We start from the raw sequence: 12,627 nt of genomic DNA, 5'->3' as shown, positions 1-12,627 counted from the left end.
AAAAAAAAAAAGAAACAAAATCAAAAGCTCATAATACGCTAACACTAATTAGAATCTTTTAGGTCTTAAGTATATGTGATAATTCTTAATACTTGGACGTTATAATATTCAACACGAGGTTAATAAAAATTAAGCCATTCGTCACCAACTTGGAGCATTTTAAAAAAAAAAAAAGATAGAAGATTACATAAATATATACGTACACTCGGATACAAAAGATCATATGGCTTGCATGTGCCTTTGTCCTGCCAACACTTTAATTTAAACGTACAAGTCAAATGTTTCTTTTCAACTGTAGTGTCTTTGACTTAATGGGAGAGATGATCACAGCTTAGGGGAGGAAACATAATTCAGAAAAAGATGAAAAATATTATTCATCCAAATAGAATTCACAAAATATGTGCACTGCTTAATGAGAATCCCTCATTCTAATCCTTTTGCCATTTCTAATTTTCTATGAGCAACCCACCTTTCCAAACTTGATTGAAACACTTAAAAAAAAAAATCATACATGCACTTTATTTTATTACATAATAATGACACAGTACAGAATATTAAACTTCAGAACTTCTATATGCCCCTCTTTTAATCATCAACAAATAAAAACACCCGAAATAACACCATACGATTTAGATATATATAATATATATATATATATATAAATTGTTAAGAGGCTTCCAGTTTGGAGACACCGATAAGGTGGGCATAGCTGAACTTCTCCTCAAAGACTTGGTGAGCAACGTTGCATCAACTCCTCTCTCCTACTATCACCACTTTATCTCTCTCTTTCCTATCAACGTCACTGATGTAACCCTGCCCGCATTATATATATACTATATATATATATATAACTAGAAAATTAGAACAAAATATTTCAGGTGAATTCGATAAGTCTGTCTCACGAATATGAATTTGAGAGAGAGAGAGAGATCACCTATAGCCACTGAAGCTATGCTCATGGCCTTTGTTCTGCATTTCTGTGTGTGTGTGTGTACTCTTCTTCAATTCCCTTGAGATGGCCAAAAGATTAAGCTGTACCAGTTCCTGGGTTGGTTTGTATAGAAGAAAGCTTGGTGTTTGCACATATATATAGTTGAGATAGACTGAGATGTCTCAGACAGATGAGAATTATTGAATTAAGAAAGGGATTTGAAGATCCGCCTTCTCTGGGTTCAACGCGCTGTGTCATATTTTTACCATTCAAACCAAACAAGTCAACCCCGTGTGTGTGTGTGTGTGGATGCATATCTCAAAAGTCAACCTACACATGTTATGCATCCATGCATGGCTCAGTTACATCTAGTTGTCAAATCGGTTTTGAAAATGTTACTTAATTAACAAACTTTAAATTATTTAAAATTTATAATGCAAGTTTAATTCGTTTCAATCTGTGATTAATTACGTATATTTCATCTAGAATTGAAAGTTATCTTTCAAATTTTTTTCAAAAAACTAAAATAATTACCTGTATATATATATATATATATATATTATATATCCCTCAAGTTGGGCTCATAAAATCAATCCTTCGTGGATGGAACTCTTTATTTGAATTTGACAGGGCTCAAATTGAAATTTAAATTAGTTAGTAAATACTCCTATATAATTATAAATAAATTAAGGAATTAATTTTTAAAATGCTACCAATATATATATATTCAAATGGCTAAAGTATATATTGGATCATTTATCTTTTATACAAAATTTCAGCTTGGTCCCTTAATTTTAAAAAAATATACTTTTAATCCTAAAATTGTTAGTCTTAAATGATTGTTTTATAACAATCGTAATTGTTTTAAAAATTAAACTTAATATATTAGTATTTAATAATGTTTACTAATATTTAAGAGTTTAATATCATCATTTTTTATTAATAGTTTTACAGTAAGAGGACTAAAAACTTACTTTTTAAGTTAATAGACCAAAATGAGACTTTATGTCAAAATTGAATAACTAAAAGTATATCTTACCTCTTCAAAATGACTTAATTCCGTGTGTGAAACTCAATATATATAATTATCTTGCAGTCTCTAAATTTATAAATGTAATCAATTATTTTATATTCACAATTGAAATGGGAGGTAGTGACATCATGCTTTGTTGTGTGTTGATGACGTAATGGGGAGGCTTGTCGCGATGGGACAGCCTTGCAAACCTCGCTGTGCCACGTTTATGATCTGGAGCGAATCCTCGATTGGGCAATAAAATAGACAAATTAAGTAATGTTTTAAAAATAAAGGTTATTATGAATGTGAACGCACAATTTTTTTTATGAAGTCAGCAAATTATGGAATTAAGGAGTTCTTTCAAGGATCAAAGGAAGGGTTGCCTAAAGACCAAAAGCTTTGGTGACTATAAGGTTAAATAATAAAAGTAAATGAATAGAAATATTCTTATCTCCATGAAGCAATGTAGCTTAGTAGCAAAATTTAGAAGTTTAATTAAATTTTCTGAAATTTAATTCTGAATATTGAAATATTAGTTGCAAATAGAATGTAAAATTAGCATTATTCTTTAAATCACAACGGGGCTAATTATAGATGCTAAAAATTAGTTACAAACTTATAATCCTTCAATGCCATTTATTTATTTTGGTGGTACTTGTGTATCAAATTTTTTATGTATGTTTTGCAAAGCATTCAAATTAAATTAAAGAAAAGCTCCAATTGATAAAGTCAAACTTAATTGGAAAGTAGATCAAAGTTAGAATGAGTAGTCTTCTAATTCCCACATGCATACACGTGCAAAAGAGTAAGTTTAAATAATGTAATTAAATTGACTAAAAAAATAATGTAATTAAATGAATGGTGCCTTACTACTTCATCACGCGTATTAGTGATTACTTGTACACGTCTCTCTTAATTTTTTTAACACCACTTTCATTTTTTTATAAAATAATAAGGAGGCAAATTGGACCAGCTTGGCTGCTTCTAGAACTATAATGCTTGCCCTTGCTTCTGCGACTTCACAGCTTTTAGGGGGAAAACTTCACAACTCCCTGAATATATTTATATATATATAATGAAATAATTTAAATCGGTTGTTTAATTAAAGGGGGTTTATGCTGCTTCTAGAACTATTATGCTTGCCCTTGCTTCTGCAACTTCACAGCTTTTAGGGGGAAGAAAACTTCACAACTCCCTGAAATATTTATACATATAATGAAATAATTAAATCGGTTGTTTAATTAAAGGGGGGTTATTTAAAATCATGAAAAGGTGATTTAGTTAGGGAAGTAAGGAAAAAGCTGAGATAAATATAGTGATATCCTCCTATTCGAACGGTGAGAGACTAATCTCTCAAGATACTGTTAGGCGTCGTACTAATCTTCGGGATACTGTCAAGCGCCGTACGAGGACCCCTCCTAACAGTGTTTGTTCTATACACAACCATCCTAAAGATCGAACCCAAAACATGATGTTTAAGGTACCCAAGTCCCTTCCACCTAAACCAAACACTTGTTGGTTATGATATTTATTTTATTAAAGATGAAAAGGGAATATATAACAAATTAAAAGAGTTGGGCTAACGAATTGGCCCAACCATTGGGGCTAATGCTTTAACTGTAATTCTACCACATTCACCCAGCAACTAGAACGGAGGTGGAGTTTTAAGTTTAGCGAAAGGAGGTTAATTCCTCATAATATGATAAATTAATTATTCAAAATTTATTAGTTGAGAGTGGAGTTGTCCAATTTAATGTTTGAAATACTTCAAATAGGATTGTCTCCTATAAGAAGATATATATGTGCGGTGAAATAAAAAAAACCATTGGAGAGTATGATCGCTATTTAAAAAAACAAAAAGAAAAGAAAATTCATATATTTGTTCCAATTCTATTAATTCTAAACATTTAACTCATCAAACTCAATCACTCAAGTTTCAGCTGTTTAATCCATTGCCTCCTATATTTTCAGAAAATATCTAATCCTTTACGAATTGAGTTGTAAGGAAACAGTCATAAAAGTTTATCTATAGAGAGAGAGAGAGAGGAATCAACGGATTAAATATCTGAAATTTGAATATTGAGTTAAACTCTAGAGAATTAGATTGTAACTGAATCAAAACTGTATAAATTATTTTCACAAAAAAAAACTGTACAAATTAAATAATTTACTTTTTTAAGAAATAACTGAAATTGTAAAATGAGAATGGGAAGTATGATTGAAGAGAGGGAGGAGTGGGGGGGACAAAATCTAAAAACAAAAAATAGAAGAGAGGCCCAATTAGTTGCATCATTTGCGGATCTGGGCATTTCTCCTACTCTCAACAAATCTGACCGTGACTGATCATATATTCATTCCCACATATATATTTTTAGAAAATTATAAAGAAAATTGCTGAAAAATCCCATTGCAAGATTTATTACTTAAAGATATCTAAGTACTCAGGTACCCGAGATGCAACTAACTCATCTTCACACAAGTGCAATTCTTCTTCAATTTATACGACATATCCTCAGCTACGCAAACCTTTTTTATTCCGCACCCTGTAAGATAAACATATGCCAGATGATACGTTACATTGCTTGAATTTTAAACAAATTTCACATGCACTTGTGGGATAAATTTTGCAATTGTGATTTTTGGAAAATTTTCCCAAAATTGCATGTATAATTATAATTATTTCCAATTCAGCTATGTGAGGCGAAAATGAATAGTGATGTTGTTGATATAATTATATCTTTTTTTTTTGATGCCAAATTTTGGAAACTTGACCTCTGTGGTTTGAAGCATAGCAACAGTTCTGGGGATAATATCCACACATGTTTGTTTTTGGGCCAACAGACATGAAATTAAAACCAAAGCCTAGTCAACTTTGTTAATTATCATATAAACACAACACACGTAAAACTGCTTCTTTCTAAGATAACAAATAATTGAAAATGACATCTGCCTTCCACAACTCAAAGCCAATTCATTATTTAATAATTATATAAACCGATCATGATGGTGATTATCAAAACTAAATTAATTTTGTGAAGTACTAGTACTATTTATATACATTATTATCTCCGCGGTAGGTACCGTCACAAAATTTAAACTTAATTAGTATTTTATATTAGTTTATATGTTCCATCACTTGAAAAAAAAGAATCGAAAGTGACGAGTAAAATTTTTCTGCCACTATATATTTAAATTATTATTGCGCTGAGAACGAAAGCAAAGGGGATTTCACGCATATTTGGGAGAGTTTAGAAATAATTCTTTTTTTATGTTTTTACAAAATAAAAATATTATTAAATATTTACTTCATGGGACGCAAAATTAATTAATTAAAAAATAAAAATCAAAGAGAGTAAAGGGGGATTGAGATCGATGATGATGCCGGCTTCATTGATTTTCCACTTTTGAGGACTTGTTTATAGAGTGTATACGACAATTTATGTTTATATATTAGAAGAAAATAATAATATGATATAACTTAAAGTTATATACACATACATCTTGTCTTTCATCCACTTTTAATATACCCATCAAAAGGAAAAAAAATTATCAAAAAAGAGGGGAGAAAAAGAAAAAGAAAAAGAAAAAGAAAAGGAGCAAAAGCTGCAAGTAATTTGGAAAATCCATGGTTGCTTTTTTTTTTTTTTTAATTTTCTTTTGAAGCGTTTGTTTGAAAACCGAAATGCTCCAATGAGCACTTGCTGACATGTCTCAGACATACAAGGAATTAATAATAGGAAAAATATCAGAAAATGATTATTGAAATTTGAAATGACAAAATGGGCTTATAAATAACTGAAATCACCAAATAAGTATGATGTATCAATCTGGAATTTTGATAATTCGGTAAAAAGACTAAAATGCCCTGACACGTATTTGGAACCAATTTCATTATTCCGGTAATGATAATGACAACATTTGTAATGTGAATTATGATTTTGTAATGAGAGTTACCATCTCGCTATTGCCATTTGTAACTCGTTTATTTTAAACCCAAATAACATTTATTTGGAAACAATTTCACTATCCTAGTAATGATAATGACAACATTTGTAATATGAATTACAACTTTTTTAATGAGAGTTACCATCTTGCTATTGCCATTTACAACTCGTTTATTTCAAACCCAAGTAACATGTATTTGGAGTCAATTTCACTATCTCGATAATGATAATGACAATATTTGTAATGTGAATTACAACTTTTGTAATAAGAGTTACCATCTCACTATTGCCATTTACAACTCGTTTCTTTTAAACCCAAGTAATATGTATTTAGAGCCAGTTTCACTATCCTGGTAATGATAATGACAATATTCGTAATTTGAATTACAACTTTCGTATTGAGAGTTACCGTCTGTTCATGTTTTCAGAGAGTTCAAGGGCATTTTAGTTTTTCTACCGAATTGTCAAAATTCCATATTGATATCTCAGGTCCATTTAGTGATTTTAATTATTTGCATGCCTATTTTGTTATTTCAAATTTTAACAATCATTTTTTAGTCATTTTTCCTTAATAATAGGATATGTGCTAAAATTTATCATAAACTATATATTAATTTATGTATTTATAGATATGCTAAAATTTGCTATAATATAATTGTCAATCTACCATATTGAAATTGTCAATCCCTGTTAGGTAGTTGTTAGTGAATTTGTTCAATTGAAAACTACTTTATTAGAATTAGTTATCAATTAATTACAAAGAAATTGATAATTACTTCTTCTTTTTTTAAGTTTACTAGTTATTTGCAAATAATGGTGAATATATAATTCTATTTTCCTACCAAAATTAATAACTTGTTTAGAGTTAATTGACTGCTAATTTTAATAAGGTACAATTGAACAATTCCATTATTAATAAGACATATTTTATAGGTTAAAGAGTAGCATTTACAAAGATATTTTATATGAATTCTAAAATTTCCAGTGAGTGAAATCTCATTCAAAAAGTATGATAATTTATCTTTCCCAAATTTTATCAACCCAAAAAAAATCCAGCTATAACTTAAAACCCAATTTATGATAAGTTTTAATAATACTATGATTTAATCTTATTGTGTGCAATTTAAAAAACAAAAACGTGACCAATTATTATCTGCCAAAGAAAGCAATAGCCAATGAGAGTGAAGCTTAGGATCAAGTGGGCCATGCCACGTGATTAATAGCCTTTTAGGTTTCATATGGCGACATGTTTTATCCTGTGTGGTTGTGTATGTTCCCTCCAAATAAATTCAATTTTTTCACAAGATTTTTTAAAATTATTTTTGAAATTGAAAATATCATTTTTATTTTTAGAGATAAAATTTTTCATAATTAATTTATTTTGTATCGTAAATTAGAAAACATATTTGAGAGTCAGCTTCAAGTAATTTAAAATTATACACACATGTGTATGTATACATGCGCATGTAAATTATAAATTTTGCATTTTATTTAAGAAATCATATATGATATGTATTGTAAAAATTTTCTCATTTCTGTCCTAATAATTGTATCTCATAATGTCATAAATGATTAGCTTAAATTTATTATTCATATAAAAATGATAATTTTATTGGTAAAAGTAGCTCATTCAACTTTCGATCTTAAGAGTATTAATTCATATATTGATATTTCTACACAACTGATATTATCTTAACAAACTATATATTTATATTTATTATTTTATGTATTATATGAGATTTGAAAAATAAAATCTACTGTTTATAAATTATAAATAACGTGATTTTTTTAATAAATTTTATTATCTACATGGGTATTAATATATTGAATTGGTCACAGATAATCTAGCAAAATTTGAGGCGTTAGCCTCAGAATCACACCTAGTGGCTCAGATTTAAGTAGGCCCCATCTTATAATTTCTTTTTAAAAAATGAAAAACAAAAAGAGACAAAGGAAAATCCATGTTTGTGTTCCTTAAGATAAATGTATATTGCCGACCTGGGCAGTGCTAAGAGCTATAATTAATTGTTAAAATTAGCAAACACAACATCGGTTTTGCCGAGCTAATCTAGTCTAATAGTAACTTTATATGTTTATCCAACCTAATCTAGTAGCACATATCTTATAATCAAATAAAATAATAATATCAGAGGGGCGTATAGGTAATTTCATTAGCATGAAGAAGCAGTTATGGTTTTTCGAGAATTAAGGATAATAATTTGCCTCAAATCTCTGATTATTTAACAGCTGTGCATTTGATTTTCAAAACCCACTGCTCCACGGAGCCCACATATATCAGTGATTACTGATTAGTGTGTAGTGTGCCAGTGTGGTTGTGTTTATGTGGGGGTTACTCACTCTTCAGTCTTCATACTCTTTCTTATTCTTCTTCTTCTACTAGGTAAGAGAGAGACACTAATTAGGTTGTTTCGTCTTTGATTCTTTCTCGGTTCTGAAAATTTTTTTCCCTGTATTTCTCTGATTCATGGGTTAAAGATTGGACCTTGAGGCATTTCAAGAACGGGTTGTCTTCTGGGTTTTGATGGGTATGTGTGAACTGGGAGGATGCTGTGTGTGTGTGGTCTCTTTTCGATTGGTGTTTTTGATTTTGAAAAGAAAAAGGGGCTCTTAAGAATAAACTCACTTTGATTTTTTGCAACTTTTTTCTAAAAGTAACGAAGGTTTCAAATTTTGAAACACTGGAAAAGATAGAAACTTAATTGACTTCTTTTGTGTTTCTCCAGATTCTCATATGTATTCTGAGTGTTTTTTAATCATTAACAATGGCTGCTTGCAAAACATTTGAGTAATTGTCTTCCTTTCTTCTAACGGTATGCAAATTTGAACGATGTCTCTTTATTGTAATTTTGATTCCGAAAATGTGTTTTGACCTTTGAGATTCAATTGCCTTCGATTTCTGCAGTTTTCGTTCCTTGTTTCAGAATCGACTGTCAGTTCTTCTTTATGTTGCTTGGAGATGACGCGCGATTTTTTCCCTAACGTTCTCTGTTTACTTCCAAATCAGGAAAAACAGTCCTATCTCATTTGTGCTAAAGAAAACTTCCTTTCTTGGCATGAATAGAGGAAAACTGAACAACATAATTCACTGTCTAGTATTACTCTTTGTCAGAATTCTTTGTGCTAAAGTAACATTCTTTCTCGGTGTAAACAGAGAAAAACTGGAGAAAATCTAGTTCTCTATCAAGCATCAATCTTTTTCAGGATTCTTTTCCTCTCTCTGTTTTGTTATGGTTACTATATTTTGATTCATGAAATAGGGTTCCTTGGGGCTGAAGAACAATGTGTGTTCCCCTTGTTAGGAGGACTTATATTGATCCATTGCTTCTTTTAACGTTAGGTTTCAGATTTTACCTTTATGCTCAATCTGCAATGGCTGCTTTGTGCTAAGTTGATTTTTTTTTTTTTTGGGCAGTGATAAGGTAAGCTATGGATATTTCAGACCATACAAGAATTGTTTTCGATAGAATTCAGAAATTTGATGCTGAGCATGCAACAAAAATAATTGGCTACCTCCTCCTACAAGATCACGGTGAGCAGGAAATGGCTAAATTGGCGTCATGCCCTGATCATGTGATAAGAGACGTGGCATTTAAGACCAAAATGGAGCTGCAAAGGCTGTCTTCTAGATCTTCCATACTTCCTGTCCCACCTCCTTTGAATTCTGCACAACATGGTTTAAGCCAATTATCCATGATTTCTTCTAGAAGCCCTACATCTCCAGCAAGCTTCCCGGCTTTTTGGGAACCACAGTCTAATACTAACACTACAAACACAGATTTTATGCCAATGAGTTACTTGGATTCCATGCCAGAACTTCAGAAGCAGACCCAGTTGTTTGGCTTGGAAAATAATATGGCTCCAGTGATTGCTGGAAACAGTGGGATTGTGAATGACTATTATAGCTTAGATACTTCCCCAGGAAATTTGAATGCAAAAGCTGGTAGAAGGTTTTCGTCCGAATTTCCTGTCAAGACCTGTCATTATTTTAACAAAGGTTTCTGCAAACATGGAAGTAGCTGTAGATATTATCACGGGCAAGTTGGGTCTGAGAGACTTTCTCAAATGTTTGGAAATGATGCAAGTAATGATGATCAATTAATTCCACCAGGATCATTAGCGCAGTTAGAGTCAGAAATTGTTGAGCTTCTGAAATCAAGAAGAGGCAATCCTATTACAATTGCGTCCCTCCCAATGGCATACTATGAGAAGTATAAAAAGGTACTTCAGGCTGATGGTTATCTAACTGAGAGCCAGAGACATGGAAAATCTGGCTATAGTTTGACAAAGCTTCTTGCCCGATTGAAAAATGCTATTCGGGTCATAGACAGGTGAAATCTCATCGACAGGCAATCCTATACAGTAAATTGGTCAAATGCTTCTTATTTGAATGTGTCCTGTAACTTGTGGTTGATTTTCTTACAGACCTCATGGGCAGCATGCGGTAGTTCTGGCAGAAGATGCACCAAAATACTTGGAAAGAGGAGACCCCGGTCAAAATATCAGTGCAGCACGACAGATTTATTTAACTTTCCCAGCTGACTGCAGTTTCACAGAAGAGGATGTTTCAAACTACTTTAGGTAAGCTAAAGTTTTTGTATCTAAAATGCTTTTTGTCACTTCATTATAGTTAGTGGTTTGGGTTGATGAGTTGTGTTAAATTGCTTTTCATTTACAGCAATTTTGGAACTGTTGAAGATGTAAGAATTCCATGTCAGCAGAGGAGGATGTTTGGATTTGTAACATTCGCTGATCCGGAAACTGTTAAGACAGTTTTGGACAAGGGGAACCCCCATTATGTTCAGGGCTCCCGGGTGCTTGTGAAACCCTACAGGGAAAAATCAAAGATCATTGACAGGTGAAATACCTGGATGCCTCTTTTTCATGGGAGAGGAATTGACTTTTCATGCTTGAATCTGTATTTCTGATCAGTGAATGGGTTGTTGTTTCAGCTTTCAAAACTTCTAAAATCTCTAAATTAAAATACATTGACACATGCTAGTATCATTTAATGCTTATGAACTTAACCGCTACCTAAGTATCCTTCTTGAAGGATTCTCTAAATTCCTAAGTAATGCGCTAGCTTTTTTTACTTATGTATGCACCTCAAATTTGATGCAGGAAACACCCTGATAGAATTGAGCCTCCTGTTTGCTATTCACCACAATATGCAGATATACATTCTGAACTTACCTCAAGTGAGTATGATATCTTTTTCTGGTTTGAAATCTATAAACTCATCTTCTGTTTTAAAATACTGGAAAACTTGCATGCATCAGTGGTTTTCTTGCCTCCATGACATAACCATTTGAAATGATTATTGTGGTTGAAATTTTTTTTTTTTTTTCATAGTACCGCACAGGGTGTAGTTGGAGGGGGGGGTCTAAACAGCTTCTGATGTTGGAAGCTTCTTGGTCTTGCACCTCTCCATCTATTTCTCTTCAACTGCACACTACATTTACTTGGTGAATGTGAAAGATTTGGATTATTTTGTGATATGATTGCGATCTGATTTCAGTTGGTTTTGTTTTGTTAGAGATTATTGAGGAAAAAAAATTCATGAGCTCTCTTTTATTACCTTAAGACTTCGAGTTAAAGTAGTTTTTGGCATGATATTAAAGTCTTTACAACCAAGCAATCTAAAATTTATACGTAGGGTGTGTGATCCACACCTCAAACCCGAAAAGTTTGCATATGAGGAATCACATGCGATTGTAAAGAAATTGTTCAAGGGCCTTAGTTTAATGGTTCAAGCTTTTGAATAGAAGTCACCTTTATTCTCATACCTTCTGTACAAGAAGCCATTATACTGATACACTGATTCTATAGTGTCAAGAAGTTTTGGTGACCCTCAGTTTCTGAGGAGACAGTTCTGTGAAGAGCAAGAGCAAGCCTTCGAATTTCAGAGGAGACGGTTTGCCGAGCTGCAGCTAAACCAAAACCCTGCGTTTAATCCACCGTATCCTGGATTTTCCATGGACGGGCTAAAAGCTTCAAGAGGTGTGTATGAGAAATATCAACATCAATCTGTGTATAAATCTAAAGTCGTACTATTCTACCTATGTTATGCTAATTCGATATGATTTCTTGTATTGTGCAGACCCTTTTAATTTTCAGCCTACAGAATCTTTAAACTATACTGCGATTGACAAACCTAGGTACATAAAGACCAATAGCACTGATGAGGACGGGTATGAATCGATTTCTTATAAATTTTGATTGGGATTCTTGTTTTTTTTAAAAAAAGTATCTCCAGATAATAATATATATTTCAAAATGAAATTATGCAGCCAAGGACTGGATCTGCCTGATAGCCCTTTTGCATTTCCGACCGATAGTGGGATTTCTGCAGCTATATAGATTTGGAAACTAATACAGGAGAAAGACATATAGAGTTAAAAACAGCACCAGACAAAAAAGCAGCTTCTTTAATTCGATATACTTACAAGGCTTACGTTGCTCTTCTCTACCAGTTCGTTGTTTAAGTCTATGGCAAGTACATACAAGCTGAGTTTTTTTTTTTTGAAATTCTCTTTGAATTGTTGGGAACAAAGAAGAATACATGGTTACACAGAAGATGACCATAGGTTTTTACCTTTTAGCTATAGAAAGAAAGTTTGTTGTTTCATTTCTTTTAAAGGCTATGTAGCTGGGATGTTACTGTAGTCATCAGGCATATGTTCATATATGAAGCAATTTTTACATTTTTTCAACTTTTA

At 31.9% G+C, this 12,627-nt stretch overlaps 1 protein-coding gene across 2 annotated transcripts; it reads left to right on the top strand.

Moving 5' to 3' along the window:
- Window positions 1-8,216: 8,216 nt before the first annotated feature.
- On the top strand, window positions 8,217-12,627 carry LOC114726634 (zinc finger CCCH domain-containing protein 18-like). 2 transcript variants are annotated; one of them, XM_028913299.1, is made up of 8 exons: window positions 8,217-8,291; window positions 9,324-10,239; window positions 10,334-10,489; window positions 10,587-10,766; window positions 11,030-11,106; window positions 11,738-11,908; window positions 12,009-12,099; window positions 12,199-12,627. In XM_028913299.1, the coding sequence occupies exons 2-8, from the start codon at window positions 9,338-9,340 to the stop codon at window positions 12,266-12,268; spliced, it is 1,647 nt and encodes a 548-aa protein (XP_028769132.1). In that variant the 5' UTR covers window positions 8,217-8,291; window positions 9,324-9,337; the 3' UTR covers window positions 12,269-12,627. The 2 variants fall into 2 exon arrangements, with proteins under 2 accessions (XP_028769132.1, XP_028769123.1); XM_028913290.1 differs by having other exon boundaries at window positions 8,223-8,436.

Source organism: Neltuma alba, unplaced genomic scaffold (assembly GCF_004799145.2).
Source record: "Neltuma alba isolate B1F8T4 unplaced genomic scaffold, ASM479914v2 tig00002420_pilon, whole genome shotgun sequence".
In the NCBI taxonomy this organism is placed as follows: domain Eukaryota; kingdom Viridiplantae; phylum Streptophyta; class Magnoliopsida; order Fabales; family Fabaceae; genus Neltuma; species Neltuma alba.
Note: the sequence above shows the minus strand (reverse complement) of the source record. Positions and strands in the feature narration are given on the sequence as shown.

What these genes read in the sequence shown, in the direction of transcription:
- LOC114726634 (XM_028913299.1), top strand. Translation starts at nt 9,338, where the DNA reads ATGGATATTTCAGACCATACAAGAATTGTTTTCGATAGAATTCAGAAA. An exon ending in GATGTTTCAAACTACTTTAG is followed by an intron (nt 10,490 to 10,586) that starts GTAAGCTAAAGT and finishes TTTCATTTACAG; the next exon opens with CAATTTTGGAACTGTTGAAG. An exon ending in ACATTCTGAACTTACCTCAA is followed by an intron (nt 11,107 to 11,737) that starts GTGAGTATGATA and finishes CTGATTCTATAG; the next exon opens with TGTCAAGAAGTTTTGGTGAC.